Below are 20174 nucleotides of genomic sequence, written 5' to 3'. Positions count from 1 at the left end.
GCTCGCCGCGGCACCTGGCGCGGGGAACAGGGGGTCGAACCCTCCGCCCCCTCCCCCCAACCCACTCCAGACGCCCAGGCTTCTCTCCTCAAGTTCTCTCCGTCCTCGGCCCTCCGTTGCCTTCTGGGGGTTGGGTTTCCTTAACCTAGGGCTTCCCTATCTCGGGCGGGAGGAGTTAGAAGCCCTCCCTCTCCCCCCTCCTCCACCCACCGCCAGCCTGATTTTTAATCTAATCTTTTATTTAAAGTCAACAGAAGAGCAGGAACCCCGGGCTCCTGCCAACAAGATATTTATAAATAATTCCCCAACCTCTGCCGAGAGGGGCAGCCTTAAAGAACCTCCTTGTTTTCTCCTTCGTGAGGGATTTAGGCAGCGGAGAGCCGGGGAGGGGGCGCGCTTGGAGGGTCGGGCCTGAAGCCCGAGGGCTCTGCGGACTTGGGGCGGGGGGTCGACTCATGCAAGACAAACTAATTCCAAATATTAAAAATATAACACAAGAGCGTCAATTTGGAGAGCCTTGACTCAAACCGAGAGCCGAACCCCCAGGCGGCTCCGGGACACATACCCTTCCGTGTCTCCGTCGTGGGGGGTGGAGGGGCAGGTGAATGCCCATCGTGTGACCCTGGGAGAGGGCGGGTCCTGGGCTACTACGGGATGTGCCCATAGACTCGGCGCGCCCACGTGCACCCATGGAAGAATCGCGCCGAAAAGACACCCGACGCCCCCTCCCCGGGTCCTCGGCACTGTACTGCGCCCCCTGCGCCTCGCCCATCTCTCTCCCCAGCTGGGCGGGGACCACTCCTCTGCATCCCCGAGGAGCCTTCAACCTGCTCGGACTCGCGGCACTTAGAAACTCCCAGCCTTTCGCACCTCCTCCCTTTTCCCTCTTTCCCCCACCTCCCGCCGACGCCCCCAGATCTCTCCCGCTCGCCCTTCCAGAAAGAAGGCGAGGCCCAGAAGCAGAGGCTGGGGCGAGGAAGGAGGGACTAGCGGAGCGCCGCGGCCAGGGGCGTGTCTTCCCAGGCCCCGCCCCCGGGTGCGCGCGGCGGTGGCGGCGGCGGCGGCCGAGCCTCGCTCTGAGAGACAGGTATCGCTTAGGCGCCATGTTGTGAGCGGAAGTAGGGGAGCGCGCGGGGGCTGCTGTTCTGCTGGGAGCGGGCGCGGGAACCGGCGGGGGGGCGGAGCTGTAGTCCCGGCGGCGGAAGGAGGAGAGGAAGAAAGGGGCGAGACCCGGTGCCCGGCAGCGGCGCGAGGCTCTCGCTCGGCGCGCGGGCGTCTCCAGCCGGGCGCGCGGCGTTCGAGGGTCGGTGTCGGCGCCGAGCCCTCTCCCGGGCAGCCGCCGCTACTGCTGCAGCTGCTGCCGCCACTGCTGCCGTGTGGCTCGGGCGGCGACGGAGCGGGGCCGGCCGCGGGGCGGGCGGGGAGGGAGGAGGCGGTGAAGGCGGCGGGCCGGGGGGGAAGATGCCGCTGGCGCAGCTGGCGGACCCGTGGCAGAAGATGGCTGTGGAGAGCCCGTCCGACAGCGCTGAGGTGAGTGCAGCCCGGCGGCCGGGGCCGGCGCGCCCCCTCCCCGCGCCCCCGCCAGTTCGCTCCCCACCCGGGAGCCGACCACTCGGCCCCTTCCTCTGCCGCTCGCGTCTCCCCTCGGTTCGGGATGCCGGTTTGGATAGTTGGGGTTGATCTGTTTGCCCTTCTGTTCCTCCCACCCGCACTCTCCCCTCCCTTCCCTCGCTGGGGGGGGCTGTGGTGTGGTGGCGCGTGGGGTTTGGAGTGGGCGCCGGGGCTCTGCAAGAAGCCGATTTTCATCAACTTTGCGTGGGGGGAGCGGGAGGCGGAGCGGGGGCTGGCGAGGAGTTGGGAAGTTTGGCCCTGCCTGGTCGGGGGCTTCCCTGGACCCCGGTGACTTTGGGGGATGCGGGAGGGGTGTGGATTGCGTTCGCTGGGGAGAGGGGACTCTCGAGTCCGGCCGGGGGAGAGGGTTGCCCCGGGGAGCCGGGCGCGCGGGGGCAGGAACGGCCCAGGGCAGGGGTGGCGACCTGTGAGGGTTTCGGGTAAGGGGTGCGGGACAGCCAAGGATTTTTGCCCCCCCCCGCATCTGCCGCAGCGGTTTCTGCTGCTGTAAAGGAGAGAGTGGAAGCCTAAGGTTCTCCATCCCCCCCCCCGCCCCGTTTCTGAGGTCCCTGATCTCGAGGACCCCGTCCCTGCGAGTTTAACTTGAGTTTCCTGTCCATGGAGGTGAGAGGGTGTTATTCAAGGAGATCAGCGGCCGCAGTAAAGGGGTTTCTGGTTTTCCTTGTCCGCGATCTGGTGACCGTCCCTGAGATACCCACCCGAGTGACCCAAACCCAAACACTATACCTAAACAGGGTTAAACAGAATTCCCCCGGCTCTTCGCAGCCGCCCCTGTCCCAGAACCAACTCGGGGTCTGCGAAAATAATCCAGACAAGACCCATTCCAGGGCATCAGCGCTCCTCTCCGGAGCGGAAAATCAGTTCCTGATGGTGGCGCGTCTGTGATTCTTCCTTCTTGACTTTTTGCTGTCTTCTATTTCCCACAGCGGACTTTGGGGGATTACAGGATGATAGGCTGCGTGTGTGTAATAGTTACTGAGTGAGTGACCCCATTTCTGGAAAGCATGACTGAAGCGCGGGGGTGGAATGGGGCAGGCTCTGATGAGTGGTGTACTTGGCGGCAGCCGCTGCCCTGCCGGCCTCCGCAGTGTGAGAGGTGGATAGGGTTACTGGTTACGTCAGTAAGACCGAGGCTCAGTTTGATCTGAGATGCGGGACACTTGCATTCTCGGGTAGAATAGAGGGGGAGGCGGACGGAGATCAGTTCAGATCACTTTGCACTTTTTCCCTAGTCACCTCCGCTGCTTTATAAAATGTTTACTTGCTCTCTCTTTATCGCAAGCAGAATTGTAATAGTGCTTACGGTTGGTGCTTAGTATTTTGCGACTTGGATCATATTTTTAAAACCTAAACGAAACGCTGCTCTTTGAAAACACATTAATAGATGTTTCCTGAAAAAAAGACTTTTAAAGGAAATCTACGAGAATTTCATTTAAAATTGTTAGCCAGTCTAATACTGTGAATTTTTGGTAAGAAAATCAAATTTAGAATGTTTAATCATCTTTGGAATTGGATAGTATGAAACGTAGTGCTCCCCGGGCTCTTTCCATTCATTTTTTTCCTTCAGAAAAATTTTTGCATTAAGTAATATAGCTAAAAGGTTATATTAAGTAATATAGCTAAAATGTGTCCTCAGAGTGCCGACCTTGTGGAAAGAAATTGAATTTGCTTTGAGCCTGATTTTTAGATGCAAACGTTAACATTTGCAACTCGTAATCAGTCCACATTTCTGCTTGGCACGCATCAGTGTGTAAAAAAAAAAGTCATTTAAAATTCCACCTGATCCTTTTTCTATGTAGCATACAATTGGATAAAGAAAGCACAAAGCTAATGTTTATTTAGCACTTACTATATGCCAGATACTGTGCTTACTGTGCTCGTGCTATTTCATTTTATCCTTCCTATGACCCAACAGAGTAGGATTATGGTCCCCATTGTTACAGATTAAGAAACTGATCTCAAAAGTTAAGGGCACAAAGATTATAAGTAGTAAATGGTGGAGCCATAATTCAGAGCCAGGTGGATATAATTCATGTGCTTTGCTTTATGCCAGGGTAGCTGTTTCAAATCTTTTGTGGAAAAAAATCAGAGTATAAATAAGTAAACCGGTAGTTAGAGGCCAAGTATTTTTCAAAAACAATTATGGTATTATAAGATGTCTCATTTGTTAAAGCCTAGTTATTTCAGTTACTGTCATGGTTTCCAGAACCTGGAAGATAGGTTCCCACAATTTGCCATTTTCAAGTAATTTTCTTGATACTCTGGCATAAGGTATGTCAATCAGAGCCAGTGTTGCCTAGATTTATTAAAATTAGATTTTAACAAATTGCCTTTAGATATTTATTGCCTTTGGTTGTTCAGCTCTTTCAAGTAAATTACTTCTGATGCAAATTTGGAAATACTGAAGCCAGTCAGGAAAAGGTTGAAAATTTTCATTCGGAAGTCTGATATTGGACTTAATATTATGCTTAGCATTATGCCATCTCCTCCCCAGTAAGTTCTTATCAGTGAATAGTTGTATTTTACTATTTTTAAAAAATAGTCATTTGAGTAAAAACACCAGATTGTTTCTCTTCAGGCTAAAAGATTTCAGGGTTGATCTCTATAGAAATTTGCATTTATGGTCTCTTCCCTAGGAGACTGTGAATTCTTCAAAGCTGAGACTTCTTTTTTTTCTCTGTATCCTCAGCTCTTAACGCAGTGCCTGGCGCATACATAGTATAGGCCCCCTAGATGACTGATGAATTAATTATGAAGGTCAGGAATAGGGTAATTATCAATTTTATCTCTGTTCTTAGCATTTTAATCTTACATTGAAATATGAGCAATCTTAAAAGAACTGAGTACCTCACTAAAAGTACAGGCAGTTTCTTCATTCCTTTACATGTCTTCTTGACCTCACACGGGTCTCATGGTGCTCAAAACAAAAAAACCCTTGTGGTTGAACTCAAACATGGGTCAGAACATGATAGGCTAGAACTATGCCACATGTTTAAAGAAGCAAATTTAGAATAATAAAGGAAGTACTATGTAAGCAAAGTCAAAGTTGGTACAAGATTAAAAACAAAGTAGCTTCCTAAATAGTCCAGGTGAATTCAGAACTCTTTAATGAGTTAAAGACGCTAGTGTGTTTTTGAATATTTGACTGTTTAGGAGATGGATATCAAGGGATTGTGGCTATTCTTTTCTACAAACTCTTGCCACTGCTGTTAGGGACATTTACTGGATCATAAACCTGACCTAAATAAAGTGACACCTTTTTCTCATTTTTAGTAAAGATAAATTATAGTAAACGTAAATATGAACAATTTTCAAAAATAATAAAATTAAGGAGGTTCTTTTTGCTTTATAGAAATGTGTTATATAAAAATAGCTACCTCGAATTCCTTTAGATGACAAGTTCCATAGCGCATTGAAAAATATTAACTGTATAAATATTTTATTTATAGAAAACGAGACCCTTGTTTTGGAAACCATCTTCAGTGGGTGTGCAACCATTTTTAACCTCAAAGATTTTATTGGATTCTGTAATATTTCCACTGTATCAATATTAGGTTTCTTATGTTTCATCTGTAGGGAAAAACATTCTATTAAAGTGTGATCTTTGATTTTGAAAAAAAATGTTTTATTAAGTTTCTTTTCCTTTTCCTGTTTCATTTTTACCACCTTTCAGGTTTTTTTCTTTCCCCCAAGTGAAGATCTGAGGAGAGGACAGGTATTGTTACATGTCAACTGTCGAGTAACTGTGACACATTATTGAACACTTTGTTGTTTTCAGTGATTATAATATCAGTTTTTGTTAAACTAGAATTTAGGAAGGTTTGCATTATTTTGGCAGCTTGATCCTATACTGATGGGGTTAATCCAAAATGAGATACTTCTTTGATACATTTAAATTTCAAGATAAAGAGAGAAACTTATCCAATTAAAGAAACAAGTATAGGCAGACTTTGCCTTTTCATTAGTATGTTTCTGGAAATCACAATGAGTATATCTTATTTTTATATAAGAAGAGTGGCATAATTGGGATGTGCACTCTTGACCAAGGACATGACATTCAGTAAATTATAGAATGATCAAAAATATAGCAGATCATTTATCAGAAGTCTGAATTGCAGAAGAGTTGTTCTAAAGATTTTTTTTTAATTTATCATCCACTAAAAAATTTATACCATTGTGATCATTGACAAGATTTGCTCTAGAGTTCCATGTTCAGGGACATATGATCTTCCAGGCTGTGAATGATGGATGACGTCAAGTGGCCCAGTTTGTCCAGTGCAGACTGGATGCTTTAGACCCAGTGGTTCAGATTACAGTGTACAACAGTGACATCTTGGTGGTCTCTTGGTAATGCATGAGTGTGATAGTGCTCAGTTGTTTATGTGTTTTGGTGGATGACAAGTTTTAAAGCATTGGAATACAATCGAGCAGATGTATATTTTACACATCCCGTTCCCCATTTCATGTAATAGAAAGAAAAAACAAGCAGTTGCATTTTAATACTTGGCATTAAATTTATCGCGCCCCCCCCCCCCATCTTTAGGAGTTGATACAGTTTCCTGTGTCTTTCGTTAATCTGGAACAGTTATCAAATCTCAGATACTCTGGTTTTTCAATTTAATACCAAATAGCATAGAAGCAAAGATAAAACAACTGTAAATTTTAATTGTTAAGTAAAATGTGTCAAGTTAACAAAACAAATACAAATATACTATATTCTTTGTATAAAACAGGATAAAATGTATCTATATAGAACATAACTATCATTTAATACATTTGGCTATTTTAAGCAAATACATTAGTTACTAGCAATTAAATATTTCAATTTTACTTATTCTACTTTGTGGGATAATTTGGATGTATGGCAAAGTGTTAAAGAACATAAACTTTGGAGCCATGAAGACCTGGGTTTGAGCCCTGTCTCTGCCACTTAATATCTTTGTAATCTTATGCAAGTTATTTAATGTCTCTACGCTTCAACGTCCTAATCTGTAAAATAGGCATGAAAATAATATCTACCTCATGGGGTTGTGGTGAGAATTGAATGATAATATATGTAAAGCACTTGGGTCAGTACATGGTTTGTGTTTAATAAATAATAATTATAATGAATCATCTCTCAAACAGCACTGTCTTAGGAAGTTCTCTGTTTCTCCTCTAGGGTAATTTTTCCAGAATCAAACAGAACAATTAAAAATGGTTTGTTTGATTGATCTGTTTAAAGAGAGCCTTTATAATATCTGAATATAACTGTAAGGGTAAGGTGAACAGAAATCTCTTGAATCTTATCCTTTTTTATATTGTTCCCCTCTTCAATATTGTCTTTAGAGGGGGGAAACACATAAAAAACATTTTGAAGAATATGTGTGGAAGAAGGAAGAAAAGAAAGCATGTTCATATTTCAACGTTGCTCAAATTGGAAGCCCTCTCACAGTCCACGGCATGTCGTTGTTTAATCAGCAGTGGCTTTTTTCCCTTAGTGATATATAAGATAATAGTATATCTCACACACGATGGTGTCTTATAATTGTTGAAATATGATATACCCTATATGTCAACCTCTTGAAGGAAGTGTGTCTCTGAAGAAATAAAGTCAATATATAGCACCAATAGGTAGAATTTTAACTTACTTTCTAAAAAGTACCAAAACAAAATGTGCACACCTTTTTATATTTTAGGATCAGTTCTGTTAATTTCATTTTTTTAGGGACAGAAATTAATATGGCATACTTCCCTCCCCATTACTATAAACACATTTATTTTGCTTATTTGAATATGCCATGAGTGACTGGCTTTTCCTGTCTAGAAATACAATCCTTTGGATTTTGTTCTGTTATGTGATACTGGTACTTAAGGAACTTTCAATAGTACACATGGTATTTTCAACTGAGAAGTCTCTGAAAATTTTCAAAATGTGTCTGTGCCCCAACAACCATCTTCTCCCTCCAGAAAAACCAAAGGAGCGTGACATAATCAAATAAATTTGGGGATTGTGGAATTAAATGAGATCTGACCAATGTCTTTACTGCATAACATCTTAGGACTTTTAAGATGATGATGTACATGATGAATCTGCAAAAAGGAAATAGCTCACAGCATTTGAGACTTGATGTCAGCACCCCTTTTTCATGAACCATCTATTGAAGTCTCAAAGGACACAAGTGCTTTGCAGAACACAGTTTTGGAAAGTCTGATAACTACAGTAACATGATCCAGTATTGCCTGGAAACAAGCTGTTATGTTTAATTGACTGTATCAAAGCTTTTTTTCTGTAACTGTCAAGAGTTTTTGTTTCATTTTGAATTGGAGTCTTTCTAAATTAATTTGTGTAACAATTTTCCATCTTAATAGTGGACTAAAAATTTAAATGCAGTAGTTTAAATAAAAGTTTTAAATAATTTAAACTTTTAAAATTCAGTGTTTTGAAAGGTAATGGTCATATTCTACCTTAATATCAAGCTAATTGCCCCTACTAAACGGCCCCCTCATGGACTTACTCTGTAATTTATTTTTAATATTCATAGTTTTTAAAAACTCTTATCATTTGCTATTTTATGCTGCTGTCAATCTGTCTACTTCTCCCATTCTTTTTTAATTAATTGCTTCAAACTTGAAGTTACTAGAAAACAGCTAGGGTTAATGATATTTTGTTGCAGCTGTTTTTAACTTGGGAACATTGTTACTTCATCTTTAAAAAAAAATTTACACTTACAGCTTACCAATAATGTAAAATGACTTCCTCACCCTTTTTCTGATCTCTGCCCATCATATACACATACCTCTGGAGTCAGGGGTATTTGAGGGGCGTATTACCTACTAACAAACAGTGATTTTATGCTTCAGCATACCATAACAGAATAGCTCAATTACTGGCATTACCTACTCTGAATATTTACCTTCTTCTCTTGAAGGTGTCAGCTAGAAAGGAATGTGAACGAACTAAAGATCAGGAAGCTAGCCTACTGCCCCACCTGGAGTCAGCTCTCCACATTGTCTTTTGGAGGGTATTTTTGTGTTTTGTTTTGCTTTTTCATGAAATAGTGCTAGTTTCCTGAATATTAGATAACCCTACACTTATGTGTAAATCCAAAAGCGCTTTTATACTTCGTATCAGTCTTCCCCTCTATTAGTATAAATAGAATTACAGCAGTAGCATAACTTAAATCAGATTTGCTCATCTTAACTGATACTCTATCCATGGTTTCTTACATACCTTAAAAATTAATTGCTTTATCCACCATGTTAATTGATTTTTATAATCTTACATACGATGATGGTCTCATCTTCATGTCTGACCTGGTCATCTAGATTTCTGTGAGCTTGCCTCTAATCCTTTGGCCCACAAAGCTTGTTATAGGAAACTTGGTTCAGTCATTTGATATGTGTTAGAAGCAGATGGCAAATGATAGCCTGAAACAAAAGTTCATTTTGACATTAATAGATTGAAGTGCACCTCAAGTGCAGTGTTTTGGGAGAAATCTTTACTCCAGAAATCTTGTAGAATCTCCACTAAAAACCTCAGTTACCCAGGATGTTATTTCACTTCTTCACGTTTAGGAGCAGAGGAGTCTACCTGAAAAGAATATAAAATAATAGGAAAGATTCACTTAAAAAAAACCCAGCTTCTAGATGGGTACCATTCAGTAGCCACTAGCCAGCCACATGTGTGGCTACTGAGCACTTGAAATGTGGCCAGTATGGCTGAGAAACTGAATTTTTAAATTAACTTTAATTAATTTAAATTTTATTAGTCATCTGTGGCTGTTGGCTACCACATTGAACAGCACAGTTCTAGATTATAGAATTAGCACATACTGAACCCTTTTTTTCTACACCAGTGTTTTTCACCTCTACCTTTTATTACTTGTAGTTTGAAATTAATAGGCTAAAGCTTTTTCTAAATGAAAAATATATTTAATATGCTTTTTCAAATTATGTTTAGTCAGCTTCGTCTTGTCTCTCTTCTACCCTGAAGATTTTGATAAGCCCTCCTAAGTGGTACATGCCCCTCAAATAACCATTCTGCACTTTCTACAACTTTACTAACTTTGCAATGACATTTCTCATTCAAGTGATAACATCGAAGCATTGGGGAAATTTAGCTATCAGAAATGGTGCATTTTGTTCACTATACTGTGCTAATTAATACTGGGAAAGTAGATTGGTTCATCTTGGAGATTAACATATACTGAATGCTCTCTCTGACTAGACGCTTTGTGTATATCTACTTGAATGAGGTAGATGTAATTAACCTCAACTTACAGGTGAGGAAACTGAAGCCTAGAGAGGTTAAGTAACTTGTTCATGGTTGCACAGCTATTAAGTGGAGGAGGCAGGGTTCAAACACCAAGTCTCGCAGATTGCAATCCCACTGATTTTCCACTAGACTGTCCTGCTCTGGTTGAAAACAGCATAGAGGTGAGTGACTCCGTCTATTTGACATCTCCTCCTAAGGGCGAAAGGGCCCAGGTGGTTTGTATTGAGCAGATGTTTTCATGGGAACGTATAGGGAGACTTAGAAAAGCAAAATTGATATTACTCTCCAAATACAGCATGGGTAAAATAAGCTTTTGTGAGCTGGCCTGAGAAACAGCATCGTATGTGACATCGTATGGGAAATTTTTTTGAGATTTCTAAACAACTATCTTACAAGTGAGAATTTGAAACAAAAACTACTGTACTTGAAAAAGGGGGTTTGCCCAGATGTAACTTAACACCTCTCCATACAGAAGCCCCTAGGTGTGTGCTTGAGTAACTGCTCTGTTTTTTAATTGCAGCTTATTAAATCATTACCTCTTTATATTTGCATCTTCTTTTCAGAAAAATCTATTTGACTTTCCCTCAGAGTGCCAGAAAACAGGATCTGGCACAACCTGAAAAAGTTGCCAATTACCTTGCTACAGTAAAAGAAAAGGAAATTTAAACGTTGATCATTGATGACTTTTTTTCCCGCTTTGGGTTTTTTAATTCTTAGGTTAAATAGCCCTAGTTAATCTTTTTAAAAATTGAGATATGATTTATATACCACAAAATTGTACCCTTGTAAAGTATACAATTCAGTGGTCTTTAGTATATTCACAAAGTTGTGCAACCATCACCACTATCTAATGCCAGAACATTTTCATGACCCTCAAAATCCCATACTCATTAGCAGTTACTCCCTATTCCCTCCTTCCCCCAGCCCCTGGCAACTAATAATCTAATTTCTGTCTCTGTAGATTAGCCTATTCTGGACATTTCATGTTAATGGAATCATATGATATGTGGCCTTTGTGTCGACATCATTCACTTAACATAATGTTTTCAGGGTTCATCAATGTTGTAGCATGTGTCAATGCTTCATTTTTATGGCTGAGTAATCTGTTGTGTGGTTATAGCGGTTTTGTTTATCCACTTATCTGTTGGTGGACATTTGGATTGTTTCCATTTTTTGGCAATTATAAATAATGCTGCTATGAACATTTGTATACAAGTTTTTATGTGAACATGTTTTCAGTTCTCTTGGGTGTTTGCCTAGGAGTGGAATTGCTGTGTCATATGGTAAGTCTATATTTAATATTTTGAAGAACTGCCAAATTGTTTTCCAACTTGTTTGTATCATTTTACATTCACACCAGCAATGCATGAGGGTTTCAGTTTCTCCACATCCTCACCAACACTTGTTATTGTTTTTTTCATTATAACCACCCTAGTGTGTTTGAAAGTGGTATCTCATTGTGGTTTTGATTTACATTTCTCTAATGACTGGGAATGTGAAGGATGTTTTAATGTGCTTATTGTCTGCTTGAATCCATAGTTCTCGTGCTTATTTTGCTGCTGATTTAGGGACTTAAATGGAGTTTCGCTCTAATGCTGATATAGAAGATCCTTATCTGTGTCATGTTATATACATAGTTCTCAGAAAACTTAGTTTCAGTTTGTACTTTTAAAAGATTTCCTTTATTTTTAGATGTGATAAATAAAAAGCTTTTTCTAGAACAATGGCTTTCCAGTTGGGTGAATAGAGCCCTACTTCACCTGGGCCACACCTTCTCCCAGCCAGAGCAGAGTTTCTAGAGGAACACAACAAAGAGTTAAAAGATTAATTATAAAAAAAATTATACAAAGAAAGCAAAAATTGAGGCAGTGATATTTTTCCTAACAGTCTCCTCAGTCTTGTTATACTATTGTATAGTTTCTTATTTAAAGCAAGAGTACAGGAATTAATTGAAGGTCAGTCAAAACAAAAAGTCTAGAATCTCTGAAATTAATTATAAGTCAACAAATAAATGAATTTTCAAGGATCCATCTCTTAAAGTGAGATATACAGGTGTTTCATTTAAAGAAGTGAAAATGCAAAGCAAAACCCCTGTTGGCCTTCTTTCCTTCAAGTTCCTGCTGGCTCTTGGTATAATTCAAGAAGAATAACTATCACAGTGGATGTTGATAGCAGTAAGGGGGGTTACTTAAAGAGAGAAATGTCACAGGCAAGTTAAAAGTAAGATTTGCCTTGGATTATTAAAAAGAGGAGCTCAAAATGAGTTTTAAAGTGATCTTTTCCCCCTGGCTGTTCTGAATTTGTGTGGTATAGTACTAGGTGATAATGAATGAGATAGAATTCTTTCCTTTGGAATATTATAGTGTGAAAGTACTGAGGTGGACAGGCAGTTGAATAACATGAAGCAAGCTAAATTAGCCAGGAATGATAGAAACATAATTGGAACTTTAGGGGAAAGTTCTGATCTATGATGTTATAGCAGTTTTCCACAGTGCATTTTTAACCATAATGTGGAAACCTAGAAAATAAATGTCATTACCCCAAACACCCAATAAAGTTTCTTTTAACACACACACACACACACACACACACACACACAGAAAATGTTACTTTCAACATAAAAATTAATCACTTGGCGGAGACTTCTGGTTCTGCCAAGATGGTGGAGTCCTTTTCCTCCTAGGTCTTCCTTTACAACTAAAACACCTAAGACATCACAACAAACAAGTACAGGAACACTCTGAAAGGTGGAAATTAGAAAGCAGACTGCCTACAGACTTTGGGATTAAAGGAATGACACAAATAGTGAGTTCCCTGGGTGTTCTTATTGCCTCCCATATATCCTGGACAGGGTGTTGTAAAAGCCTCCAACCTGGAACCACCAACAGGCGCAGACAAAAAGGGTTCCAAGAAAAGCCTGTTCTCTTTAGCCAGGTGACTAAAGAAAGGGTGGGCTAACAACAGTAAACCCTTTTGGCAGTACCCACCCTACTGTAGCCAAACACCAACAGAAAAACCCCACCCTACTTCTAGGAAGCAAGTGGCAGCGCTTGGATTCCTCCACCCATTGGTGTTGGCTGGGCAGATCAGGGACCTAATCTCCCCTTCTCCCCTTCTCCCCTTCGCCGCCTAGCAAAAACAAACAGCACTTTGATTCCCCCTGCTCGGTGGCTTTGGCAGGTTGTGCAGGGACCTGATATTCCCTCACCACCACCCCTGTCCCACTTCCTACAGAAGGAGGTGGTGTTCTCACTAGGGTAGTGTCAGTGAGGTCCAGCAGCCAATTGAACCTCCACTCCAGCCTGGAAGCAATGAGACATAACAAGGTGGTGTGAGGCAGGACTAGTCCCCACTAAGCCTCCCCCCGCCCTGTGTCGGTGAGGTCCACCCTCACCCAGCATCAACAAGGCAGAACAAGATGGTTGGAGGTGGCCTGGTCGACGCTGCTTCCCCCCTCCGCTGATGCAGTAGGGCCCAGATGCCACCCCCATCTGGCATCTACAAGGTGGAACAGAGTGGTGGATGGCGGGGCTGATTGGCACCCCGCTTCTCCCTCTCCCCTCTCCTGTTGTCAGCTGGGCCTTTCAGGGAGCTGAAGTCTACCTTGAACTCCGCTGAACTCTGCTGAACTCCACTCTACCCTGCAGCAATGAAGCAGTGTGAGTCAGCCCTCCACTTCCCCTCTCCCTATTGTCAGTGGGGTCTGTCAGGGAGCTGAGCTTGCACCCCTACTCAGAGGCGATGAGGTGGTATGGGTTGGTGCCCCACTTTCACTGGGAACAAGAGTGAAGCTGAACTTCCATCCCACCCATCTGCAAAAAAGTAGTGTGAGTCATTGCTCCACTTTTGCCAGGGTGGTGTTGGCGGAGCCCAGCAGGAAGCTGAACATACACACTCACCCTGCCCTCACACTACACCTCAACCGGTAGACTGCCTGCCAAAAAAGATTAAATAGGATCCAGAGTCTTAAAATCTCCAAAATGTCCATTATACAGCTGAAGTTCACTTATACTAAGAACCAAGAAAATTGCATCATGAATGAGAAAAAAGGCACCAGATACCAGCACGGAGATGCTTCAGATATTGGAATTGTCTGACAAGGATTTTAAAACAGCCATCGTAAAAATACTTCAGTGAGCAACCACAAACACATTTGAAACAAATGAAAAATTAGTCTCAGAAAAGAAATAAAGCAGAAAATGGACACTTTAGAACCAAAAAATGCAATAACTGAAATAAACTTACTACATGGGCTCAATAGAAGAATGGAGGGACTTCCCTGGCAGTCCAGTGGTTAAGACTCTGTGCTTCCACTGCAAGGGGTGCGGGTCCGATCCCTGGTCAGGGAACTAAGATCCCACATGTGGTGCAGCCAAAAAAAAAAAAAAAAAATGGAGGTGACTGGAAAGAATCAATAACATTGAAGATAGAGCAATAGAAATTACTCAATCTGAATAGCAGAGTAAAAATAAACTGAAAAATAAATGAAGAGTGTCTCAGGGGCCTGGGAACATTAACAGAAGATTTAATATTCATGTCACCACAGTTTGAGAAGCAGAGAAAAAAGGTGGACTTGAAGAAATAATGCCTGACATTTCCCCAGTTTGGCAAAAGATGTAAACCTACAGATTCAAGAAGCTGATTGAACTCCAAATAAGCTAAACTAAAGTAATCCACACCTAGACACCTCAAAATCAAACCTTTGGAAATGTGAAATTGTTAAATGGGTATAGAATTTTAATTTTGCAAGATGAAAAATTCTGGAGATTGGTTGCACAACAATGTGAATATACTTAACATACTGAACTTTATACTAAAAAACAGTTAAGATGGTAAATTTCATGTTAGGTGTATTTTACCACAGTTAAAATTTGTTTCTAAATCAAACTAAAAGACAAAGAATCTTAAAAGCAGTTAGAACTGAACTATTACCTATAGGGGAATAATAAGTCAAATGACAGTAGATCCCACACTAGAAACCATGGAAGCCAGAAGGAAATAGCACACTGTTTTTTAAGTGCTGAAAGAAAAGATCTGGCAACCCAGAATTCTATACCCAGTGAAAATATCCTTCTAGCGTGAAGGTGCAATCAAAGCAGTCTCTGGTGAAGGGAAGCTAAGAGAATGTGTAACAGACCGTGAAGGAATGACTACAGGTAGTTCTTCAAGCAGAAAGGAAATGATAAAAGAAGGATCTGGAACATCAAGAATAACATGAATTCTACACATTCTGTTCCAGAAAATAGAAGAGGAAGCATATCACTACTCATTTTTTGAGGCCAGTATCATCCTGATACCAAAACCTAAAGACAGTACAGAAAAGAAAACTCCAGATCAGTATCCCTTAAGAACATAGACACAGAATCCTCAACAAAATATTAGCAAAACAAATCCAGCAACATATAAAAAGAAGTATACAGCATGACCAAGTGGGTTGTATTCCAGGGGTGTAAGACTGGTTCAGTATTCAAAAAATCAATTGATGTAGTCCACCATATTAAAGTTGAAGAAAAATATTAATAGTGTGCAAAACACATGATTAAAGACATACAGATTGGAAAGGAAGAAATAAAAATGTCTCTATTTGCAAGTGACATGAGGTCTCCAATGAAAATCCCAAGGAATCTACGTAAATCTAGAACTGATAAGTGAGTTCAGCAAAGTTGTAAGATACAAGATCAGCATACAAAAATAGCGTTTCTATATACTAGCAATGAATGTGTGGAAACCAAAATGAAAAACATAGTGCCATTTGTAATTGCTTTAAAAAAATTCTTTGGTATAAATCTAACAAAACATGTGTAGGGCTTGTGTGCTGAAAACTAAAAAATGTTGTTAAATGAAATCAAAGGTCTAAATAAATGGAGAGGTCTACCATGTTCATACATTAGAAGACACAACATAGTAAAGATGTCAGTCCTCCCCAAATTCTTCTATAGGTTTAACACAACCGTATTCTAAAAGTTATATGCAAAGGTAGAGGAACTAAAGTATCCAAAACAGGATAAAAATAAAGTGGGAGGAATCACTTTACCCAACTTTTAGACTTACTAAGTAGTTTCAGTAATCAAAATTCTGTGGTATTGGTGAAGGGATAAATACATAGATCAGTGGAACAGAATGGAGAACCCAGAAATAGACCCAAACAAGTACGGCCAACTGATTTTTTTCAAAGGTGCAAATGCAATTCAATGAAGGAAAGATAGATAGCCTTTTCAACAGTGGTGCTTGGAGCAATTACACACCCATAGGTAAAACAGTGAACCTCAACCTAAACCTCACACCTTATACAAAAATTAATCCAAAATGGATCGTGGAAACTCTAAAACATTTAGAACTTAGATACAAGAGAAAATCTTCGGGACTGTGGGCTGAGTGAAGGGTTCATAGACTAGACACCAAAAGCACAATCCATAAAAGAAAAAAATAATAAATTGGACTTGATCAAAATTCAAAATGTTTGCTCTATGAAAAAGAACCTGTTAAGGGGATGAAAAGACAAGCCACAGGTTGGGTGAAAGTATTTGCACACCTATATCTGAGACAGGACTTGTATCTAGAATATATATAAAGAACTCTCAAAACTTAACAGTAACAAAGGCAAATAGTCCAGTTAGAAACTGGACAAAAGAGATAAACAGACATTGCATTAAAGGGGATATATGGATAGCAAATAAGCATATGAGAAGACGTCAACATGGTTAGCTATCAGAGAAATGAAAATTAAAACCACAATGAGATATCTCTACATGCCTTTTAGGATACCCAAAATGAAAAATAGTGACAGTACCTAGTGTTGGTGAGGATGTGGACAAACTGGATCTTTCATACATTGCTGATGGGAAAGTGAAATGATACAGCCTTTCTGGAAAATAGTTTGGTCATCTCTTTAAAAACTAAGCATACACTTATTATGTAACCCAGCAGTTGCACTCCTGGGCATTTATCCCAGAGAAATGAAAATGTATGTCCACACAGAAGTCTGTTCACAAATGTTCATAGCAGCTTTATTTGTAATATCCAAAAGTTAGACACCAAATGTCCTTCAACAGGTGACTAGTTAAACAAGCTGTGGTATGTTCACCCCATGGAATACTGGAATACTACTAAACTAAAAGGAATGAATTATTGTACACACAACAACTTGGACGAATCTTCAGGGAATTCGTGCTGAGTGGAAAAAAGTTACATACCATATGATTCCATTTATATAACATTCTTGAAATGACAAAATTGGAGACTAGATTAGTGATTGCCAGGGTTAGGAAGAAGGGTGGGAGAGAGGTGGATGTAAAGGGGCAACACGCAGGATCCTGATGGCGAAGAACTGGTATCTTTACTCTGGTGGTAGATACAGGAGCCTATACATGTGATAAAATGTGTAACAATGAGCACGCACGCGCACACACACGCGAGAACCTGTAAAACCAGTGATATCTGAGTAAGGTCTGGGCATTGTACCAGTATAAATTTCCTGGTCTTGACAGGAAGTTGTGTAAGATGTAACCACTGGGTTAAAGGTATATGGGACCTCTCTATTATTTTTGCAACTTCCTGTGAATATATAATCATTTCTAATTTAAAAGTTAGGGGAAAAGTTGAGAAAGCATTAGATAAAATTCAGTGTCTATTCTCAATTAAAAACAGTAAAATAGGAATAAAAGGGTGTGTCCTTAACATTATTAAAAAATAGTCTCAGACCAGTAGCCAGCATCATGCTTGATGGAGACATACTATGGGCAATCTCATTAAAACTGTGCCTGCTGTTTTCACCTCTCTTTTACATTCTAGAAGAGTTTGCTAGTGAAGTTAGACAAGAAAATCAAAAAGTATTCAAAAAAAGGATGAAAGATAACTATTCATAGATGATATAATCATCTACTTAGGTAATCTAAGGAAACCACTAAAAAGGTTTGTGAAAACTAGTGATGGTCTAATAAGGTGGTATTAAACAGAATATATATTTAAAAATTAATAGTTTTCCTTGTTAGAAATGATAATGGGAAAAAAGATCTCATTCAAAATAGCAGTAAAAATATTAAATGTCTGGAAATAAACATAAGCAAAGGGCAGGAACTAAATGAAAGAAAAAAGTTGTATTAAAGAATAAATAAGTTGTGAGAAAAGCTATGGTTCTTTAAATTACTTTCAGTAGGATTTGAGGTTTGTTATTTTCTTGTTTATTTTTTAAAAATTGAGGGTAGCTTTTCCTCTGTCTTGAATGAATGTTCCCAGATTTTTAGTTTTTTTCTAATTTCTTTAGGTTTCTTTTATTTTGTAGCTTATCTGGACAGTTAATACTATCAATTTTTAGTAGAATGCTCTTATTAATAGTGTTTATGCTTAATACATATACAGCTAGAATTCATTATGGAGCTGTAATTATAAACTATATTTCTCATTTTTCCAAAAATAAACCTTGCTGCCTGGTTGTGTTTATACCTATGGTACTTTTAAATATATATATGTATATATATTTAATGAGTGAGTAATTTGGATAGTTTTTTCCTAAGTAAGTTCAGTTCCAAACTTGTCTAATACACTTTGTGTTAAGGTACAGTTGATATTGCTTGGCTGTTAAGCTCTTTTTTATTGTGTATTTGAGCAAGTCCTATTCTGTCTCGTTTCACTTACTGGCAAGCTATTATTGCTGTCGTTTTGTTCATAAGAATGTTTGTAAGACTGTGTGTAAGTTTAATTAAAGTGACCTTTAGTTAACAGTTATGTTATCAGTAACACATGTTGGGTTCAGTTCATCAAACATTTAAGCACCACTTGTTTTGCCGATGAGGAAACAGAGGTTCAGGTAATTTTGCCACAGTCACATAGCAAATAAAGCTTGGGCTTTGAAGCTCAGCATCATGGTGTATCTGTTTTAGATAGAAGGACTTCACTAAGCCTCTGGAAACCAGAAGAAATTATTAGACTTTTTCCTAAGACTTAAATTAGCCAAACCAAGTAATGCATTAATGAATTATCTAGTACTCAGATTTTTAGCCCTAGAAATGGAAGTGGATCCATTAGGGTAAGGGACTCATCAGAATACTCTCAAGTATTTGCAGTTGTCAATTCCTCTGGCAAGATGAGCAGGAGGAAGGAGAAGCTAACACTTACTGGGCACCCAGCATGGCTAAGCGTACTAAACTTTATTACAACCTCCGGCATAACTGGTATTCAAATCTTGTAGATTAGAAAACTGAGACTCATGTTAAGTAGCTTGCCCAAAGTCACACCTATAATAAAGGGCAAAGCCAGGTTCTGAAACTTGGTGTGTCAGGCTCCAAAGCCCATGATCTTTTCTCTACACTGTGATTTCCCAGACTTAACTAATCACAGGAGTCATCTAAGGTGCCTGTTTAAAAAATGAAATACCGAGCCATGGGGCTTCTGGAACTTCTGATTCAGTTTCAGTTTGAGGTAAGGCCAGGTAGTGTATTATTAACAGGAATCTTAGGTGATTCTGATCATCACACAGGTTTGGGAAACACTGCCAACTCCATGTGGTACTAAGAGGTGGGGTTTGAAGGTGTTAGGAAGGCAGAAATAGCACTGGGAGTACACAGAGGAGCTTAAAAAATAAGTTGACACTTTACTAGTAAAATAAGACTAGTAAGATTGGATTGTGGAAATTATAAAATTGCTTTAGGTTCCTTAATCTGCACAGAAAAACAATGTTTCATTTATTTTCTCTTTGTTAGTACTTCTCTTTCAGGTGACAGCATTTGTTACAATCCATTCTTTGGTATTATCCTTGTTTACACTTGAATACAAAGGTACCACTGAAGGATATAGATAAAACTGTATTTTTAGGTGGAGAAAAGAAAGAAGGAATTAGAGTTAGAAATAACGTACAAAACAGCTTTAAATACAGAATTAGTAATTTCCTCAGGTGTAAAAACTCCACAAAATTTTAAATACTTTTAATCCTTAAAGTCACAGGATTATAACATTTTCAAGCTGGAAGAGCCCTTAGATATCCACATATTTTATGCATGAAGGAACCACAAATCAGAGAGGCTTTAAGGGCTTGCCCACAGTTAGTGGTGGATTCAAATCCGTGCTGGCTAAGATTCCATTGAACTCTTATGGATTGCAGATAAGTACCAGAAAATAGTGACTTTTTAGAAATAAATTTAGTGGCAATCACGTTTACCTTATATTCCCTACTTTAACTGATTTTCTGGTTTCTTCCTTTTTAATTGCCCTCTCGAGAATATGAATATATTCAAAGGAGTCTCTTTTAGGAGATTATGCAATTTGAAATATTATGTCGGATCAATGATAC

General features: G+C 40.0%; 1 protein-coding gene across 2 annotated transcripts in view; it reads left to right on the top strand.

The window, feature by feature from the left end:
- The first annotated feature begins 1445 nt into the window (after nt 1-1445).
- The window catches only part of RPS6KA3 (ribosomal protein S6 kinase A3), a 109056-nt gene continuing 90327 nt past the window's right edge, over nt 1446-20174 (top strand). Inside the window, exon 1 of one of the 2 annotated variants that reach the window (XM_068532400.1) lies at nt 1446-1530. In XM_068532400.1, the coding sequence (XP_068388501.1) occupies nt 1462-1530 (69 nt within the window). In that variant the 5' untranslated portion in view covers nt 1446-1461. The remainder of the gene's footprint in view (nt 1531-20174) is intronic. The other variant, XM_068532401.1, reaches the window with a different exon arrangement.

Source organism: Eschrichtius robustus, chromosome X (genome assembly GCF_028021215.1).
Source record: "Eschrichtius robustus isolate mEscRob2 chromosome X, mEscRob2.pri, whole genome shotgun sequence".
NCBI classification, from domain to species: Eukaryota; Metazoa; Chordata; class Mammalia; order Artiodactyla; family Eschrichtiidae; genus Eschrichtius; species Eschrichtius robustus.
This window is presented reverse-complemented; position numbering and strand designations above follow the sequence as displayed.